General features: G+C 46.2%; 1 protein-coding gene across 1 annotated transcript in view; it reads right to left on the bottom strand.

The window, feature by feature from the left end:
• Nucleotides 1-12071: 12071 nt before the first annotated feature.
• Nucleotides 12072-21303, bottom strand: part of LOC119972152 — a 38280-nt gene continuing 29048 nt past the window's right edge. Inside the window, exons 3-6 of the mRNA XM_038808482.1 lie at nt 19923-20067; nt 17790-17938; nt 13947-14086; nt 12072-12202 (exon numbers count right to left, since the gene is read on the bottom strand). Coding sequence (XP_038664410.1) covers nt 12102-12202; nt 13947-14086; nt 17790-17938; nt 19923-20067 — 535 coding nt within the window. The 3' untranslated portion in view covers nt 12072-12101. The remainder of the gene's footprint in view (nt 12203-13946; nt 14087-17789; nt 17939-19922; nt 20068-21303) is intronic.

Genomic DNA, 21303 nt, shown 5'->3' with positions numbered 1-21303 from the left:
ACTTTAGAGTGTGCCATTGTACAAATATGTAATCTTCAGTGCAGATTGGTCCGACTTGTCATAATGAAATATCTAAGTCAACATATAAGAAGGATCACACTTCACACAAAATATCCTCTGACATTCATCTTCTGCCCACTCTCCTGGTGCCTCATCCTTTACCAGCCAAGAAATCAAATTACTCCTGCCAAACCAAAATTAAATGCTGTAAATAATGATCATTGGACCCTATATAAGCTACACTTTAAACTTCCTCAACTACAACAAAAAAAGGAGGATGCAATGGAGTCGAAAGAAAGTCTAAATAAAGCATTAGATTGGGAAAAGAAAATTGAAGATTAGGGTTCTTTAAAATTTGTTAATGAAAGTGTGTCAACCAGCTGATCCATTTTCTACCTGGAAACGTAATTCGTGTAACTTCAAGAAAGGTACTTGATTGCTTGATTAGCGGCTGAAAAGATTGGTTCCACTAATGTTGGCATTTTGTTCATGGGTGCAAAGCAATTTTCTTGTTAACTGCACACTTTCAAAATATGATCGATCTCAACCATTTTTATTGAAATTAAGCTTTGAAGAGTGCGCTCTGAGGAGTAAGTCCAATTTGTACTTAAAAATGACGAGGCAAGGGATATACCGCGGCATGCAATTAATGCATGGAGACGGTCTATTCTCTCCCACCGAGAATCCTTTGTGTAAAATTGGGATATATGTGCAGCGAATCTCACTACAAACAGCATGTGCAGGAATTTGCAGGATTGTTGCGTGTCGTGTAGTGGAAAGTTACTTGCCCTAATGATTAGAGTATCTGTGGTTTAAATGCCTTTTCCTCCGCTGGTGACAATGAATTGGTCTCAGAGAGAGCGAATATCAGATACATATTTGGCTGGAATGGTCTGATTGTCAGGATTCCGTTTTCCCACTGGCAGCGCACCTCACCAGCGAGTTTTGCAGCGCGTGGGGTGGTTTCAAAGAGATAGCCCGTCGAGGATAGAATCCTGCCGCCAGCGAACTGGCCGTGAAAAACGCAGGCTGGGGGACCAGAGAATCCCGCCCATTCTCATTGGGAAAATGATCAAGCTGTCTCCTGGTTTTCCCCATTTATAAAATACATCAACTCATGACTCAACTTTGCGCCAGTAATGTTCTTTAGGTAAGGAGATCTATCAGCCTTACAGGGTCTGACCTACATGTGACTCGAGACCCATAAACAATGGGTTTGACGCTGAAGTATCTTCCGAAATGGCTTAGCAAGCCATTCAGTTTATGGGAAATTAGAGATAGGTGACAATCACTGGCCCAGCCAGGGCCGCTCACATCCCAAGAAAGAATAATAAAAGAAAAACTCAGCTTTTGTATTTTTGAAGTGACCCTCTGAGCCAAAAATGGCAAGTCCAGTCCTCAGCTAAATACTGAACATACGGAGAAGGGCAATTGGCATCTAAATGAGAAAGATAGCTCAATGTTACAGGTTGGAAGCTTTATCTCAGTCCCTTTGTAGGAAAGGCAAAGCAAAATGGAACCTTTGTATTACTCCAGTTCCATGCATATCTGACCCGTGAATCTCAAATAATCAACAGGAAAATGATTAACAAGTCGGCCTGCACTCACCCAATGGTGGCAGTGACCCTTTTCATCGTGGACTTCTTTATCCACCATCAGAATGGTAATCTCGTTCTTTGACTCACTGAATAAGCCAAGCTTGCATAACAGTGACAAACAGTACTGCACTGCAATGGGACTAGCTTTGTGTCAGATTAAACAGGCATTAAAGGGAAAGCTGCATTCAGCACACCACAGAAAGGGACCAGAGTAACAGGCAGAATCTCTGCCCCTTTTACAATAGATTCAGAGTTCTGTGTAAACTTGAGATCTGGAATTTCCTTTTAGATATTGAAAAATGATATTCATGAAATAGCTCTACATTAGTACATAAAAGACACTCGGAGCAGTGCAGGTGAGGGCTCTGGATTTTGAGACTTTCTCAGGATAGTGTCCTAGGCCCAAGCATCCTCAGCTGCTTCATCAATGACCTCCCTTCCATCATAAGGTCAGAAGTGGGGACCTTCGCAATGATGATTGCACAATGTTCAGCATCCATTCGCAACTCCTCAAATACCTGAAGCAGTCCATGTCCAAATGCAGCAAGCCCTAGACCATATCCAGGTTGGGGCTGACAAGTGGCAAGTTACATTAATGCCACACAAGTGGCAAGCAATGACCATCTCCAACAAGAGACAATGTAAACATTTCCCCTTGACATTCAATGGCATTACCATTGCTGAATCCCCACTGTCAGCATACCGAGGATTACCATTAACCAGAAATTGAATTGGACCGGTCTTATAAATACTGTGGCTACAAGAGCAGGTCAGAGGCTAGAACTCCTGCGGTGAGTAACTGTCTGTAAGGCACAAGTCAGGAATGTGGTGGAATAATTTCCACGTGCCTGGATGAATGCAGCTCCAACAACACTCAAGAAGCTCAACACCATCCAGGACAAAGCAGCCCATTTGAATGACATCCCTTCTGCAACCATTTACTCCTTCCATCATTGATGAACAGTGGCAGCAGTATCTGCAAGATGCACTGCAAAAACTCACAAAGGTTCCTTAGGCAGCATCTTCCAAACCCTCGGCCACTACCATCTAGAAGGACAAGAGCAGCAGATCCCTGAGAACCCCACCACCTGGAGATTCCCCTCCAAGTCTCTCACCATCCTGATTTGGAAATATAGAGCAGTTCCTTCACTATCGCTGCGTCAAGATCCTAGAACTCGCTCACTAACAGCATTGTGGGTGTCAATTCTCCACAGGGACTGCAGCGGCTCAAGAAGGCAACATACCTTTTCTTTTTTTTAAAATATTTTTTATTCTCCTCCTTTTTCACATTTACCCCCCCCCCCCCCCCCCATCCCTCCTGTTCGCCTCAAAGGCCCATCAAAACCTGATAACCAGGCTCCAATGTCCGCAGCCCTCCTCTTTCCTCGCCTCTGTTTACGAGCCGATTTTAGTTAGCTAGTGCGGGTAGTCCCCCTCTCCCCCAAAATGGCATACTGTCCCCTCCCACCCAGTCCCAGAAGAAAAAGAAAAACAATCTAACCCATGAAATTCAATGGAACAACATATAGCCGTTGCAACAAAAAAAAGGAGCAAAACTGCCGATCAAACCAAACAAAATCTTAAATTCTATGACAATGTGAAGTCAAGTAAGTTACAATACAGGTCAGTGAAAAGAAAGATATAACATTTATACATTTTCCAGTTCCCCAATCACAATCCCCAATCTCTCTTCCAGCTCCGCTCCTCGTGTCTGTCCCAAGCCTTCTGCCTTCATGAACGCCTCAGCCGCCTCCACCGTTTCAAAACAAAAATCTTTGGTGTTATACGTCACCCTCCGCTTCGCCGGGTTTACCATAGCAAATCGCAGTCCCTTGTTGTACGGTGCCGCCTTCACTCGGCTGAGCGCCGCTCGTCTCTTTGCCAACTCCACTGTCAAGCCCTGGTAAATCCAAACTCTAGCACCATCCCACTGCACCTCCTGCTTCTGCTTCGGCCAGTTTAACACCTTCTCCTTCATGTGGTATTTTTGGAAGCAGATAATTACTGCTCTTGGCGGCTGGTTTACTTTGGGTTTCGGCCTTAACGACTGATGAGCTCAGTCCAGTTCATACCGGGGTCTTCACCCTCTTCGCCAGCCTCTTAGCAAAGTACTCAGTTGGCCTTGAGCCCTCTGCCCCTTCAGGTAAGCCCACAATTCTCAGATTTTGCCGCCTCGAGCGGTTCTCCAAGTCCTCAAGCTTTGCTCGGAGTCCTCTGTTGACTTCCACCACCCTCTGTAGTTTATCTCCCATCGAGGTGAACTGGTCGCTGTGATGTGCCATGGCCTGCTCCACTTCCTTCACCTTTTCACCCTGTTCTCTCACCTCGGCCGATGTCTTTGCCACATCCACCCTCACCGGGGCGATTACCTCCTACACCAATGATCTCACTGCGACCGCCATCTCCTTCCTCACTGCCTCCATGTGCCTCTAAAACTGCTTCTCCAGCTCCGCAGCCATCACCTCGGTCATCCTTTCCACTGTAAGTAGTGCGGCCCCACCACGCGGTCCGGCATCCGCCATTTTGTCTGCACTTTTACTGGTCCTCTCCTTTGGCGGTGAACCCGTGTTTCCTCCATTCTTCACAACTGTTTTTTCTTTTTTCTTTTTTTTAAAATTTAGAGTACCCAATTATTTTTTCCAATTAAGGGGCAATTTAGCGTGGCCAATCCACCTATCCTGCACATCTTTGGGTTGTGGGGGTGAAACCCACTTCACAACTGTTTTTGGCATCCCTTAAGCACTTAATATTTTTCTCCTTCTTTCTTCAATCTTGAGATAAATAATAAAATAATAAAATAAATCTTTTTTAAATGAAAAATTAAATTAAAACATTTTTTTTTAATAATCAAAATCAAAGTTCAAAGCATCGCTTTTCCTGGGACCAGACTTCAAACATCCCAAAAATGCATTTTCAGCAGGGGGGAGGGGGGGGGGGGGCACTTGGTGTGCGCTGCACCCCCTCTACATCTGTGCTGGATTCAGGCCTCGCCTCAGGCCACGCTTTCCCCTGCCATTTGCTTCAGGCTCGATGCCCCTGCTCCTCCGGTCACAGGGGTCCCCACTGGCACCAAACCTGCCCGACCCGGCGCCCGTCCCTCAGGCCCCAACAGCTGAAGAAATTGCGACCAGCGAAACCCCCGGAAAATGCTGAAATACCGCCGAATGGCGGGAGCCCCTCTCCAGCGCAACCGCTCCTCTCGCACGCGCCCGCAGCTCACCTTCTCAAGGGCAATTAGGGATGGGCAATAAATGCTGGTCCTGCCAGCAACAACCACATGCCCAAAATTAATTTTAAAAACCTGTGCCATGGTGGAGGAAGATCCTGTGCTGTTGTAGAAGGGCCTGGTACATCAAGGGTTAATGGGAGACAGAGTATGGCACTGCCCACATAATGATGTAAGAAGACACCTGACCCAGAGGCAGGGACATGGGGACAGTTGGGTTAAGACCCAGAGTGGAGACAGCTCCATGCCTGTACCCTCTACTGTACATATGTACATAGTTTTGAGTTGTTAATAAAGATTTGCTGTTACCATACTGCAGACCACAAAGCCTACTTCATGGTGTCCGAAGTACAATTTTTCAAGGTCGCAGCCATGGGATTAAAACCCCATCCTCACAAGAATGCTGAGAAACTACGAAAAAGGAGACTTTAAACAGAGTCTGCACTGAACCTAACCTGAGCTACAGACACTGGGAAAATTCATCAGAAAGTAGAGCTCCAGAGACAGAAGAGTCTGGAAACTGGCAAGGAAGGGAAAAGTGTGACTCAAGCGAAGATCCCACTGCAGCCTCCTTGGAAGCCCAGCTTCAGCAGCGCTTGCAGCCCACAAGTGTGAGGTAAAATCTTTGAAAACAATCAATCGATCTCAGACTGCGAGTCTCAATACATGTCTCTCTAGTCCAGTAAAATAAAATGATGAATAAATCTTTTTGATGGCTCTGAGTGCCTCACGGTTGTCCAGGTTTGGAAACACCAAATCCACGGATCTTTTCTAAGAGTCCTGACTTATAATGTGTTATCGCTGAATCAATTCAGTCAGCAGCTAGTCGATCTACACCACCATTGCAGCCCTTCTTCAGGCACCATTGCCATTTTGAAAAGCCCGCCAAAATCTAGCAAGTGTGGGAAGATCCTGGGCGGGATTCTTTCATCCCGACGGCAGGCCAGAGAATCGCCAGGACCAGCGCGAATCGCGGCACACCGCCCCAATGCCGGTCCACCGATTCTTCGGAGAGCGGAGAATCGGTGCCATTAATGCCTGCGCGGTCGGCGCTGCACCAGTCAAGGGCCGTGCTGCAGGCTCCCCCCGGTGATTCTCTGCCCGGGATTGGCGGAGCGGCCACGCAAAAAAAGCCGAGTCCCGCCGGCATTGTTCACATCTGCTCTTACCCAGCATGGATGCATCCAGGGCCTGTTTTGTTCCGCGCCGGCCCCTGTAGCCCTATGCCATGTTGCGTCGGGGCCGGCTCAGAGAAGGGAGCCACTGCGCATGTGCACATTGGCGCCAGTACCACTGCGCATGCGCAGACACGCGGTGCCCATCTAATGCCGGGAAGCGGCAGCTGGAGCGGCTTGGGTTGCTTCAGTGCCGTGCTGGCCCCCTGCAGGGGTCAGAATTGCTGCTCCTGAGGCCATGTCGATGCCATCGAGAAACGCGACAGCGTTTACGACGGCGTCAACACTTAGCCTCAGGATCAGAGAATCTCGCCCCCTTTGTTCAGCAGTAACTAACGACACCATCCTGGATACCTGGAATCTCTTTTAAAATCTTCAAAAATGGGTTGCAATCCCATACTTGCAGCTCCATTGAGTTCTGCCAGAACCCGTCACAGAATTAGTCTTTGGAGAGGAAGATATTTAAGATACAGCATTGCTACAAATCCAAACAAAGAAACCAGAGGCAGAACAAGTTTGTACACCTCTTTCCTCAATTGGGCCAATGGCAGATGACATCATTGCATGACAAACTGATCAGCCAAATTTGATGATGTTTTGAAATCTTTTTGACATCTATTTCAACTTGCGATCCAATAAAATACCGGAGAGAAGTAAATGTAAGAGAGCCCAGGTGCATAGGGAATCCACTGATTCCTTCAGTAATGATCTCTATAAGATGGCAGAAGGGTGGGAATGTGGAGATTTAAAGTCGGAGCTCATCTGAGACAGAGTCACGGTGGTTGTTGCAGATGATTTATTCCCTGGCTTCCAACAAGCCAAAGATGATCTTCTCCCCGACAAGGTTATCCAGTTAGTGAGACTGTCTGAGCTACATGAACAACACAGGACCGGGCTGAGGCGTGAGGGGCTCTCACTGGGCAGAGGCTAAACCTCGGTCCACCATGTCACATCACGAAGATGTAGGGGCCACCCAAGTCCCTGAACCGCCAATCAGTGTAACTTTCCATCACCGTGGTGCGAAGCGTCCTCATTGGAAAGATCAGTGTTCTTGCCCAATGCTTCCAGCAGACAGGGACGCTGCTAAACTGTTTTTAGTCAGAACCGCAACACCACACAGTTAGCCCAAAGGCCATCATGAGGTTGAGACTGAAGGCACACAGTCATACTGTGAGATTAAAGAAAGCAGCTTTTCATTTTGGAATGCTGTGCTGGAATTCTCAAGCCGTTGGGATTCCCTATTCCTGCCGGCAGTATACCCACTGCCCAAGGGTTTCCTCTCTTCTGAAGAGATGCCTGCCTAGCCTTTGACCCTTATCCAGCTGACGGAAAATGTGAAGACTGCCAGTCGTTAGTCAGTCAACACAGTACGGTCCTGAATTCTCAGACACTAAAGATTTCTCTTCTCTTTTTACCAGGCAGGTTTCTCCATTGTCATAAGGGCAGCACGGTGGCACAGTGCACTCACTAACTTCTACAGCAGCACCATAGAAAGCATTCTTTCTGGTTGTATCACAGCTTGGTATGGAACCTGCTCTGCCTAAGACCGCAAGAAACTACAAAAGTTTGTGAATGTAGCCCAATCCATCCCGCAAACCAGCCTCCCATCCATTGACTCTATCTATAATTCCCGCTGCCTCAGAAAGGCAGCCAGCTTAATGAAGGATCCCACGCACCCCGGACATACTCTCTTCCACCTTCTTCCGTCAGGAAAAAGATACCAAAGTTTGAGGTCACATACCAACCGACTCAAGAACAGCTTCTTCCCTGCTGCCATCAGACTTTTGAATGGACCTACCTCGTATTAAGTTGATCTTTTCTCTACATCTTGCTCTAACTGTAACATTATATTCTGCAGTCTCTCCTTCCTTCCCTATGTACGGTATGCATTGTTTGTACAGCATGCAAGAAACAATACATTTCACTGTATACTAATACATGTGACAATAATAAATCAAATCAAAAATCAAACAGTGGTTAGCACTGCCGCCTCACAGTGCCGATGACCAGGGTTCGATCATTGCCCTGGGTCACTGTCCATGTGCAGTTTGTACATTCTTACCGTGTCTGCGTGGGTCTCACCCCCACAACCCAAAAAGATGTGCAGAGTAGGTGAATTGGCCACGCTAAATTGCCACTTAATTGGAAAAAAAAGAATTGCGTACTGTAATTTTATAAAGAAAAAGGTTTGTCCATCATCATTCCAGGCGTTGACAAGTCCCTAATGGTCAGACCAACCTACCGCACATGAGCTAACCTCCAGTGGAGGTGGTTCCAGATAGGGATCAACAGTCTGAGGAATGTCTACCGTCATCCAAGATGATGGTACAGTAGGTGAACACAGCACCCACTGGGCACACATTGCAACTTCCTGCCAGCGTGCCAAAGCCTCAAGGGTTGCTGGAACCTTTTAGTACTTGTGCACCATCAACAACTGTGCTACTAAATTTTATTTTTGCCACAGGAATGATCTTCCTTAGGAAGAAAAAAACACCGTCAAGTTGACGGACATCATTTTCATCCCCCTTTCAAGAAATATTCAAGAGTAACACAACCATCCACCGCCAAACCAGCTAGGCATGGGTTAACATCAAAAAATTGAAGAAATGGATGAAACCATACCCAAAAACCAGTCCAACCTCCAAGCCAACAAAAGGAACAGACAGCGCCACTAGAGTCTATCACTCTCCCGGCAGAATAGCCAACGAGATGTGGAAGGGTTATGAAGCATCCAAACGTCGTGAAGTTTCTAACTGTAAGGGCTTGAGCGGGTACTAAGAATGTTGTTAATATTAATAGTGTAATAGCAACCATTTTGGAATAGCATTAGGTTTATAACAATGAGGTTAATGCATGAGACTAATAGCAATATAAAACTTGGAAGTAAAGTTTATTATTACTGTGGGATAAATACTTGGGGAAAGGTGCGGTAGGCAAGTCTGGTACTTACAGGGTTAATGTGGGACTGAGTACAGTACTGCCACACAGTGATGTAAAACGTCACCTGTCCCAGAGCCAGGTTCAGTCCGCAGATGGACCCAGTTGAGTTAGATTAGATTTTAGACTTCGATTTATTGCCACGTGTACCGAGGTAGTGAAAAGTATTGTTCTGCGTACAGTCCATGCAGATTGTTCTATACATGAAAACATAGGACAAATAGTGGGTGGCATGGTGGCACAGTGGTTGCACTGCTGTCTCGCAGCGGCAGAGACCCGGGTTTGATTCCAACCTCGGGTAACTGTCTGTCTGGAGTTTTCACATTCTTCCTATGTTTGCGTGGGTTTACTCCGGGTGCTCCGGGAGTTTCCTCCCGCAGTCCAAGAATGTGCAGGTTAGGTGGATTGGCCATGCTAATTTGCCCTTAAATTGGGGTGACAGGGAGAGGTTGGGGCATTGGGCCGAGGTGTGCTCTTTCACAGGGTCGGTGCAGACTCGATGGGCCGAATGGCCTCCTTCTGCACTGTAGGGATTCATATGATTCTAAATGAATAGACATCGGGTGAAGAATACGGAATGTAGTGTTACACAATTGAGGGATCAGTTTAGTCCATAAGAGGGTCATTCAGGAGTCTGGTAGCAGTGGGAAGAAGCTGTTTTTGAATCTGTTAGTGCGTATTCTCAGACTTTAGTATCTTCTGCCCAATGGAAGAGGTTGCAAGAGAGAATAACCCAGATGAAAGGGTCTTTGATTATGCTGTCCACTTTCACAGGCAGCGGGAGGTGTAGGCAGAGTCAATGGATGGGAGGTGGGTTCGTGTGATGGACTGGGCTGTGTTCACGACTTTCTGTAGATTCTTAGTCTTCAGCTGAGCAGTTGCCAGACCAGGCTGTGATGCAGCCAGATAGGTTGCTTTCTATGGTGCATCCGTAAAAATTGTAAGAGTCAATGTGGACATGCTGAATTTCCTGAGGAAGTATCGGCGCTGTTGTGCTTTCTTGATTGTAGTACCGATGTGGGTGGACCAGGAAAGATTGTTAGTGATGTGCACAGCTAGGAATTTGAAGCTGTCAGCCAACTCCACCTCGGCACCATTGATGCAGGCAGAACAAAATAACCTTTATAGAATAATCTTTATTGGCACAAGTAGGCTTTACAATGAAGTCACTGTGAAAAGCTCCTCGTCACCACATTCCAGCACCTGTTCAGGCCTACAGAGGGAGAATTCTCCCTCTAACAGCACGTCTTTCGGGACTTGTGGGAGGAAACCGGAGCATGTGGACAACACTTCGCTTCCTGAAGTCAATGTCCAGCTCCTTAGTTAAGATCTCATTAAGAACTAGAATGCGATCAGCTCCATGCCTGTACCCTGTACTGTAAATATTTACATAGTTATGAGTTGTTAAATAAGACTTTGTTAAAATCCACCAGACTGCATAGCCTACGTCAAGGTATCCAAAGCAGGATTCTTCATGTTGCATGATCAACTGATCCCCACACCTTGCCTGTTGCACTCAAGGCTACTGTGACCCTCGATTTGAAGGCAGCTGGCCCCTCCCATATACCCCTGCAGTATCCCTCAATCAGCTTCCCACTGGTGTAACACCACCATCACTAATACACTCTCAGATCACCTCATGGACCACATCAACTTGCCCACAGATTTGGTGTTGCAGCCTCCAAGGGTCTTGCCTCTCGAGCCGGCTTCCCACAAATTCAGAGTGGCTGACTGTACCCATGTCACAATGAGGACACCGATGCAGCAGCCAGAGACATTTGCGAACAGAAAATCATCCCATTCCCTCAACGTGTAGGCTGTATGCGACCACGGTAAGACACAGTCAGAGGCCACAAAACGAGCAATATCATTGGAGGAGGAGCGTGAAGAGGATTCCCCCATGTCTGAAGTCGATTCAGGCAATGTTGATTGAAATTCTTACTCCTTCCGGCCCTTTCGAGCATTTTCTGTTACATTTTCAAATTTCCAGGAATCAGGATTTTATTTATTGTCAAATTGTTTTTAATCAAAATGAAGCTCGCAGTTGTGAAGGCAGTTGCTGCAATGTAACTTTTGATCATCCCAAGACTATTTATAGCCCCAATGAACTATTTTCCTCATATGTTTCCACTGCCACTAAAATGCACACCAACATCGACTGCATGAAGCAACATTCAGATATTTCTTAAAAACACAGAAAATATCGAGAAGGTCCGGTTGCATTTGCCAGGAGGGAAACAAAAGTGAACATCCTCGACCTGAAACGCAAAACTTTGTTTCTCTCTCCTGCCAGACTCACTGGAGCATTCGCAGCATGCTCCATTTATATTTCGGATTGCCAGCATCTGCCGCATTTGGCTTTTGTTTTGCAAGATATCCCGTCTGGCTGCTGTCAAATGGGCCAAATATTCAGCCGCGATAAAATGCACTGATTCGCTGCTGAGAACAATTCATTATCAACCACCTGGAGCACAATTTTGGGCCCAAATGTACAAGTGCCCTCAAACTTCAATTAATCTGATTGCCAGACTTGAGTCACTCCCTCCTTATTGATGAAGCCATTTCGCAGGATGATGTGCAGGACAAGCTACAATGGATAAAGTGAGTGAGGAGCCTGGCTGAGGGTGAATATACATCATCAGTACAACACCGCACTGGACAACAGGGCGAGTAGCACAAACCATTGAACACTCGAATTTTAATAAGCAACAACTCCATTATTGTCTGAGCACGTGTCCATGTTTGCCTTTAATCAGTTACAACTTGGATTTTCCAGTACAACTTTACTTTTTTTAAGTGAACCCCCCCGCCCGCCCACACCCCCGCCGCCCCCCCCCCCACACCCCCACCCCCCCCCACCCCCCGCCCCCCCCCACCCTCCCCCACACCCCCCGCCGCCCCCCCCCCCACCCCCCCACCCCCCGCCCCCCCCCACCCTCCACACCCCCGCCCCCCCCCCACCCTCCACACCCCCCGCCCCCCCCCCCCCCACACCCCCCCCCCCACCCCCCCCACACCCCCACACCCCCCCCCCACACCCCCCCCCCACCCCCCCCACACCCCCCCCCCACACCCCCACACCCCCCCCCACACCCCCCCCCCCACACACCCCCCTCCCACACCCCCCCCAAACACCCCCCCCACACACACTTTTCCAGGAAAACCTCAATTTTCCATGTCCCGATGGAGAGGCTGTTTGAAATGTCTCCAAGTAACTATGGCAACGCGTGCTGCAAAGGCAATGCAGGCAGCGGCCAGCAGCACAGCTGGGGAAAGAGAAGAAATAATCAGTGTTAACATTGTGCACAATGAATACAATTGGAGTGAAGAGAACAGGATTAAACTACAAAGAGAACATTGTTTTAATTCTATCACTATTCCGATTGTCTTGGGAAATATATGTTAACTCTTCGTTTCTTTTCATTTGAGAATAGGATCATGGGAAAGTGCGGAGTTGAGGTCAAAGATCAGACACAATCTTACTGAATGGTGAGAAAGGCTTGAGGGGCTGTGTGCTTATTCCTTATGTTCATTTTGCACCAGAAAAATTCTAAAAGAAGCAGCCCACATCCCATCTGACTTCTTAGAGGTTGATTCGAGTGTGCAGACCGACTGGTAAGCTTTCTCCTTATCTAGAGCTCGGTACGAAGGAAATGGTTTCACTAATGTCATGTCCAGCTGCAAACAGGGCATACTATCTTTCAATTAATTCCTGCTGGAGAGAGCATCCATTTTCTCCATTCTCGCTCTCCTTTACCCTTGGAGACACCAAGGACAGCAACTTAGAGGTCCACACTCTGGGAAACGCTGGGAAACACCTGGCTAATCGTGCACGCTAACACGTAGATTCAGGTAGATCAGGCCCATGGCCTCGGGTAGATCATGCCCATGGCCTCTGGGTCACCATCTCCTAGGCATCCATACCTCCACTTTAAGCACCTGGTGGTAGCTGTAGTTTGTACTAACTGCTAGAGAACTGCAGAAGAGGCGGTTATCCCTGTCCTGAATGTAGTGCAATCTTCACACACTACTTGGCTTGTACCAGCTAAGTGGATTTTTCCCAGGGGCGTGTGAGAGAAGAAAACATATAAAATGTTACAGTTGAGGTTTAATCCTGTTGACATCAGGATCGGGCTACAAAGTAATGGTTCAAAGCAGGTCACAAAATGTTCCCATCTGCTGTGTTGAGATAAAGTCAGCTTCAAACTTGTCTTGGGCCTATTATTGGAAACAAAAATCGCTTGAGGGAAATATTTCCACTGGCCACTAATCTAATTTTCTCAATATCCTTGGGCAACTCTGCACAATTCACCCTGGGGGGAGAATGTTAAACAGTTGTTCCATTTCAGCTACTGCCAGTGTGACATAACTCACAGACAATGTCAACAAGAAAAGGATTTCGGACTAACATAGAAACATATGTAGGAAATAGAAGCAGGAGGAGGCCATTTGGCCCTTTGAGTTTGCTCCGCCATTCATTATGATCATGGCGGATCATCCTGTTCAATACCCTCATCCCACCTTTTCCCCCATATCCCTTCATCCCTTTAGCCCCAAGGGCGATATCTAATTCCTTCTTGAAATTACACAACGTTTTGGCCTCAACTACTTTCTGTGGTAGCAAATTCCACAGATCCGCCACTCTCTGGGTGAAGAAATTTCTCCTCATCTCAGTCCTAAAAGGTTTACAGCTTATCCTCAAACTGTGACCTCTAGTTCTGGGCTCCCCCACCATCGGGAACATACTTTCTGAATCTACGCTGTCTAATACTGTTAGAATTTTGTAAGTCTCTGTGATTTCTTCTGTATATTATTCTTAGGACCCTTGGATATTCTGTTTGGGATAAATTCCTGCTTTCCACTAAATTACATCATTCTTTAAACAAGCCAGTGTCAGGAAAGTGCACATACTTAACCCAAATGCAGAAACTAGTCCAATGAAAATAGCATGCAGAAGGAAATGATTTGGTTTGTTACCAATTGATATATTATTTTGTCCGTAACACTCACCGATATAGATGTTGTTTCTAGTTGGAGATAGAGTGTTGTAATTTCTGTCTACAGATCCTGACAATGCCACAATGATGACTGGATAGACTGTAAGTGTGTAGCGCACATACTTATCAAACAAAAAGTTTTCTAAATAGAACCTGCGGGCAAAAATAATAATTAATAATTGATCTGTCAATACAGTAGTAAGAAAAAATATATTATATTGCTTAATGCTATAGTTAATTTGACACAATTAGTTATTGTCTAGTGGCATGGACCAGCAGCTTGGATACTGCGGCTCTACAGCACCCTCCAGTAAAGAAATAGCACAGCACGGTTTATTTTACATGTGCAATGCTCATGTAATGAAAACTGCCAATTTTCTGCCGTGCTCACTCACCCTCCCTCCTCTGCCGAAAGCACTGGAGGAATGGTGACTCAGTGGTTAGCACTACTGCCTCATAGCACCAGGGATTCGGGTTCAATTCCGGCCTCCTGCGACTGTTTGTGTCGAGTTTTCACATCCTCTCCGTCTCAGTGTGGGTTTCCTCCGGGTGCTCCGGTTTCCTCCCACAGTCCAAAGATGTGCAGGTTAGGTGGATTGGCCATGATAAATTGCCCCTTAGTGTCCAAAAGGTTGGGTTGAGTTGGATTACAGGGATAGGGTAAGAGCCTGACCCTAGGTAGGGTGCTCTTTCAGACGGTCGGTGCAGACCCGATAGCGAATGGCCTCATTCTGCATTGTAGGGATTTTTATGATTCCTTCCATGGTATGGGCTCAGCTCACCATTCAGTACTATCCTATTCTTCATATATGATTCTAAGCAGTGAGTAATGATAGACGTGGCGTGGATTACATGATAGACGTGGCGTGGATTACATGGAGGGTCATTGAAACAGAATTCCTGGTCAATTTCCCCTCTAATTTTGCTGGGTGCCGTTTCCACTGATCGTTCAGCTAAACTTTGCAGGGACAAAACTAGGCAATGAATGAGATGCCAGTTAAAATGTCCATCGGCTTTGGTTAAAAGAGTCCTGTCAGGGTGAGAGAAGGCAAACACTGAGAGCTGTATTACTCAAATATACACGAGTGACACTTCAGTACGAATTGATTACATTTCAGGATTCTACCCAAACTGGGAGGGGCAGTGAAATTAAAAGACATTTCAGAAATTACAGAGTGAACTGAACAAAATATGTGAAGATCTGAACAGTGGAAGATTACATTTAATGCAGACATATTGCACACAGCATAAAAACTGGACAACATACATACGTCGTGAATGGTGTTGAAGTAGCCAACGATGAAGCTGAATGAGACTAAGGAATCTTAATAGGCTCAATGCTCAACATGTCCAGTCAAGGTAGAGCAGCAATCAACAAAGCTAATAGGATGATGAATTGCAGAGCCAGACAGTGGAGTATAAGATAGAGGAAGTCATGTCCAGACTGCACAGTGCTCTGGTCAGACCACATCTCATCATCCAAAAACAGGCGAGACTTTCAAACAAAGGAGGAAGGATGTAAAAGTGTCACAAAGCTGCTCCATGGTGTTACGAGTCTAAATTATGAGGAAAGTCTAGATAGTTTGGCTTTCAACTTGGAAGAAGTGATCCTCTAGAAGAACAAAGAACAAAGAAAATTACAGCACAGGAACTGGCCGTTCGGCCCTCCCAGCCTGCGCCGATCCAGATCCTTTATCTAAACCTGTCTCCTATTTTCCAAGGTCTACTTCCCTCTGTTCCCGCCCATTCATATACCTGTCTAGATGCTTCTTAAATGATGCTATCGTGCCCCCCTCTACCACCTCCGCTGGTAAAGCGTTCCAGGCACCCACCACCCTCTGCCTAAAAAACGTTCCACGCACAGCTCCCTTAAACTTTCCCCCTCTCACCTTGAAATCGTGACCCCTTGTAACTGACACCCCCACTCTTGGGAAAAGCTTGTTGCTATCCACCCTGTCCATACCTCTCATAAAATTTTGTGGACCTCAATCAGGTCCCCCCTCAACCGCCGTCTTTCCAACGAAAACAATCCTAATCTACTCAACCTTTCTTCATAGCTAGCACCCTCCATACCAGGCAACATCCTGGTGAACCTCCTCTGCACCCTCTCCAAGGCATCCACATCCTTCTGGTAATGTGGCGACCAGAACTGCACGCAGTATTCCAAATGTGGCCGAACCAACGTCCGGTACAACTGTAACATGACCTGCCAACTCTTGTACTCAATACCCCGTCCGATGAAGGCAAGCATGCTGTATGCCTTCTTGACCACTCTATCAACCTGCGTTGCCACCTTCAGGGTACAATGGACCTGAACGCCCAGATCTCTCTGCACGTCAATTTTCCCCAAGACCCTTCCATTGACCATATCGTCCACTCTTGAATTTGATCTTCCAAAATGCATCACCTCGCATTTGCCTGGACTGAACTCCATCTGCCATTTCTCTGCCCAACTCTCCAATCTATCTATATTTTGTTGTATTCTCTGACAGTCCTCCTCGCTATCTGCAACTCCACCAATCTTAGTATCATCTGCAAAATTGCTAATCAGACCACCTATACCTTCCTCCAGGTCATTTATGTAGATCACAAACATCAGTGGTCCGAGCACGGATCCCTGTGGAACACCACTAGTCACCCTTTTCCAATTTGAGACACTCCCTTCCACCACTACTCTCTGTCTCCTGTTGCCCAGCCAGTTCTTTATCCATCTAGCTAGTACACCCTGAACCCCATACGACTTCACTTTTTCCATCAACCTGCCATGGGAAACCTTATCAAACGCCTTACTAAAGTCCATGTATACGACATCTACAGCCCTTCCCTCATCAATTAACTTTGTCACTTCCTCAAAGAATTCTATTAGGTTTGTAAGACATGACCTTCCCTGCACAAAACCATGCTGCCTATCACAGATAAGTCTATTTTCTTCCAGATGTGAATAGATCCTATCCCTCAGTATCTTCTCCAACAGTTTGCCTACCACTGACGTCAAGCTCACAGGTCTATAATTCCCTGGATTATCCCTGCTACCCTTCTTAAACAAAGTGACAACATTAGCAATTCTCCAGTCCTCCAGGACCTCACCCGTGCTCAACGATGCTGCAATAGATGTATATAAAATAGTAAATGGCAGGAAAAAGTTACTGCAGAATATTACCTAAATTCAAATTATGGGAGTAGCCCCGAGCTCAAGTTCAAAACTAGTACAGACAATCTTAGGACAGCCATCAAATGGTTCATGCAGAGAGCGAGCAGCATGTGGCCCTCTGAACAGAATGGTGGAGGCAAAAACCCGGGAATCATTTCGGAAACAGTCAACTGTAGCGATGGGGGAGGGGAAGAGATTGGAGGGTTGTTCTGGATAGGCGTACCAAGATGGGCTGAATGGCTTTCACCATCAGTAAGTACCTGGCGGTTTTCCAAATTCAGCAAAGGTTGTGAAACTTTAGGCAGAACAATAGTGTAAACCATCTCAGCTTAGCTTTGATCTAAGTGCCTGACAGAAATCAGCAGTTCCAAAGCTAGCTAGGCCATCAGGAAAGCTCACTGGTATAAAGTAGTTAAAGCCCAATCTTCGAAACTTGTTCAACCTCAACTTTAAATTAGTAGTCAGAAATCCTACCCACTTTTCCTCTCCCCAGTCCAAAGCACTGAAGTTAATGGTGATGTCCCGACAGTGATCAGTGAACATAATAGACAAATAAGCAATCCTAGGGCCTTCTGCTTTTCAGAGCTAGAGTCACGTGTCATGGTGCATTCACCTACAAAATGGAGAACTCTAAAAACAAAGGTTTTACTACCAGATAATTGATAAATAGACGCAAATAATTATTAAAACTGTCACTACACATACCATAAAACTACTTTGAAGGCCAGGATGGAAAGAGAAACTGTACCAGATGTTGCAGTTGTAATACCTCCACTATAAGTTAGTACAATAGCGAAGTTAATTAGTGTTGCTACGGTTGTCCACGTAGCATAAACTGCCACTCCGTTCTGTACCTATAAAATATGCAATGCAGCAACAGTGAGGAGATAGTCTTTCTCAATGAAGTGTGTACATTTGTACAATAACGATTACTTTATCCTGCCGCCTTTGCAAAATAGAAGCAGAAAAGCAGATTTAATATCCTGAGAAGTTAACATGATCCAATGCACAAATTAGATTTTTATCTGTGTGCAGATATATCTTACGTTTTCCAATCATACACGAGCACCATACGGCCTAGAAATTAACCCATGTTGCATCTTCACCAGGTTAACACCTCAGTTTTCGGTATGCCTGATGTTGCTCCTGACATGCTCTCCTGCACTCTTCATTGAACCAGGGTTGAACCCCTGGCTTTATGGTACTGGTAGAGTGGGAGATATGACTGCTATGAGATTGCAGTTTGTGGTTGACGGCAATTCTGCTGCTGCTGATGGCCCACAGCACCTCATAGATGACCGGATTTAAGTTGCTAGATCTGTTCAAAGTCAATCCCATTTAGCCACACACCACGATGGGGGGTATATGCAAAGACAAGACTTTGTCTCCACAAGGATTGTGCGGTGGTTACTTCTACCGATACTGTCGTGGACAGATGCATCAGCAGCAGGCAGGTTGGTGAAGATGAGGCCAAGTATGTTTTTCCCTCTTGCTAGTTCCCTCACCACCTGCTGCTGACCCAGTCTAGCAGCTACGTACTTTAGAACACAGACAGTTCAGTCTGTGGTGGTACAACCGAGCCACTCTTGGTAATGGACATTGAAGTCCCCCACCCAGAGCATATTCTGCGTCCTTGCCACCCTCAGTGCTTCCTCCAAGTGGTGCTCAACATGGAGGAGTAACTGATTCATCAGCTGATGGTGGCCAGTACGTGGTAATCAGCAGGAGGTTTCCTTGCCCATGTCTAACCTGAAGCCACGTGACTGCATGGGGTCCAGAGTTGATATTGAGTACTCCCAGAGCTACTCCTTCCTGACTGTATACCACTGTGCCGTCACCTCTGCTGAGTCTGTCCTGCCGGTGAGACAGGACATATCCAGGAATGGTGACAGTCGTGTCTGGGACATTATCTGTAATGTATGTTTCTGTGAGTATGACTATGTCAGGCTGTTGCTTAACCAGTCTGTGAGACAGCTCTCCCATCTTTGGCACAAGCCCCCAGATGTTAGCAAGGAGGACTTTGCAGGGTCGACATGGCTGGGATTGCATTTGTCATTTCTGGTGCCTGGTTCGATGCTGGGTGGTCCACCCGGTTTCATTCCATTTTTGTGTTTTTGGCGCGGTTGAATACTACGGAGTGGCTTGTTAAGCCAATTCAGAGGGCAATTGCTGTGGGTCTGGAGTCACATGTAGGCCAGACGAGGTAAGGATGGCAGATTTTCTTCGCTGAAGGACATTAGGATACCAGATGGGTTTTTTATGACACAGGCTATGGTTGTCAGACTTTAAAAACCAGATATTTTTATTGAGTTTAAATTCCATCACCTGCCGTGGTGGGATTTGAACCCGGGTCCCCAGATCATTATCCTGGGTCTCTGGGGTACTAGTCCAGCGACAATATCACTATGCCACTGTCTGCTGAGGTTACTAACCCAGCAAGGCTACCACTATGAAACTCCCTTCACCACTCTGACAGGAGAGAAGGTCAGACACCTCCAGAGGCCACTACAGCTAGTGACAAAAGGTCTCGGGCCTTTTTCTTTTGGCACGGATCCCGATTTCGGCCTCACCCCTCCTTCAGGTGATGGGCTCCTCTCTCCCCTTCTTCTCCTCTCCATCAACCCCAGGATCCCCTAAACCATGCAAAAAGGGACAATAAAGGTCCTCCGCCCAATTTTCCACAGTTCTGCATTCAGGGATAAGTGTTTCCTGGGTGGAAACAATTGAAAGCTGACTGTTATTCCCCCATCGCCATGCTAAACCAATAATAAATATTCCTCCATTCCATCTTATGAAATATTAAGTGGGGCAGTTTTACGATATTCTGAAAACACTTACCAGTATTCTGACAAGCCACAAATCAACCTTTCTGCACTTTTGCATCCAGGGGCGCTGAAGATGTAGGGCACGATAAGAAAGAAATAAAATCAGGTAACTGGTGAATGTAATTAAAGCCAGGAAAATGAGCGCAGCGATAATGCATCTGAAATAAAAGAAAATTCAAATCAAACAGTAGATATAGAGAGCAGGGCTGACGATAGTGAAACTCAATGGTGATTGGGAGTAATAATTGACAACAATTTTTTGGAGTAGGAACACATTTATTCTGTTGACTTACCTGGAAATGCTCCTACATTTATTAGAAGGTCCCTCATATGTACAATTGGATTTCAGCTCTCCTGTTTCATATTTTATGAAAGGAGCGAAGATTCTCTCTGTCGCATTAATATGTTTGAACATTAACTTTCTGAAACCATCTGGCTATAAATAGCACAAGTTTGGAATTCGGTTTCTACCAATGCCATTATAATATTTAACCGAGGCAAGAGTTAGAAGGATATGTGAAAGGGCGTTCCATGTAAAATGAAATTTAACCCATTTTGTTTTGGACATGCTAAATATATTAGTAGCTCACTCTCAGTTATTCACCAATTACTGTCTGAAAACTTTGCCCTGTCCTCATGCATAATTCCACAAAATCTGTTGACCTGCTACCTCCGGCAAGGACGGCACGGTGACACATTGGTTAGCGCTGCTGCTTCACAGCACCAGGGACCCGGGTTTAATTCTGACCTTGGGCTACTGTCTGTATTTAGTTTGCACATTTTCCCCGTGTCTATGTGGGTTTCCTCCGGGTGTTCTGGTTTCCTCTCACAGTCCAAAGGTGTGCAGGTTAGATGGATTGGCTATGCGAAATTGCCACTGAGAGGGGCAGCACGGTGGCACAGTGGGTTAGCTCTGCAGCCACACAACGCCGAGGTCCCAGGTTCGATCCCGGCTCTGGGTCACTATCAGTGTGGAGTTTGCACATTCTCCCTGTGTTTGTGTGGGTTTCGCCCCCACAGCCCAAAGACGTGTAGGCTAGGTGGATTGGCTATGCTAAATTGCCCCTTAATTGGAAAAAAAATAAATTGGGTACACTAAATTTATTTTAAAAAAGAAATTGGCACTTAGTGTCCAAAAATGTGAAGGTTAGGTGCATTGGCTTTGCTAACTTGCCCTTTAGTGTCCAGGGATAGGGCGGGGAAGTGGGACTAGATAGGGTGCTCTTTCAAAGGTCGGTGCAGACTCGATGTGTCAAATGTCCTCCTCTGCACTGTAGGGATTCAATGATTCACGACCCCAGCTTGGGTAGTGAGTCCATTTCCCGGCACCACATGATATGAAGGATACCTAGATCTTTGAAAGCCCGTTGAAGATATTTACTGGAACATTTCTA

This window comes from Scyliorhinus canicula, chromosome 10 (assembly GCF_902713615.1).
Source record: "Scyliorhinus canicula chromosome 10, sScyCan1.1, whole genome shotgun sequence".
NCBI lineage: Eukaryota > Metazoa > Chordata > Chondrichthyes > Carcharhiniformes > Scyliorhinidae > Scyliorhinus > Scyliorhinus canicula.
This window is presented reverse-complemented; position numbering and strand designations above follow the sequence as displayed.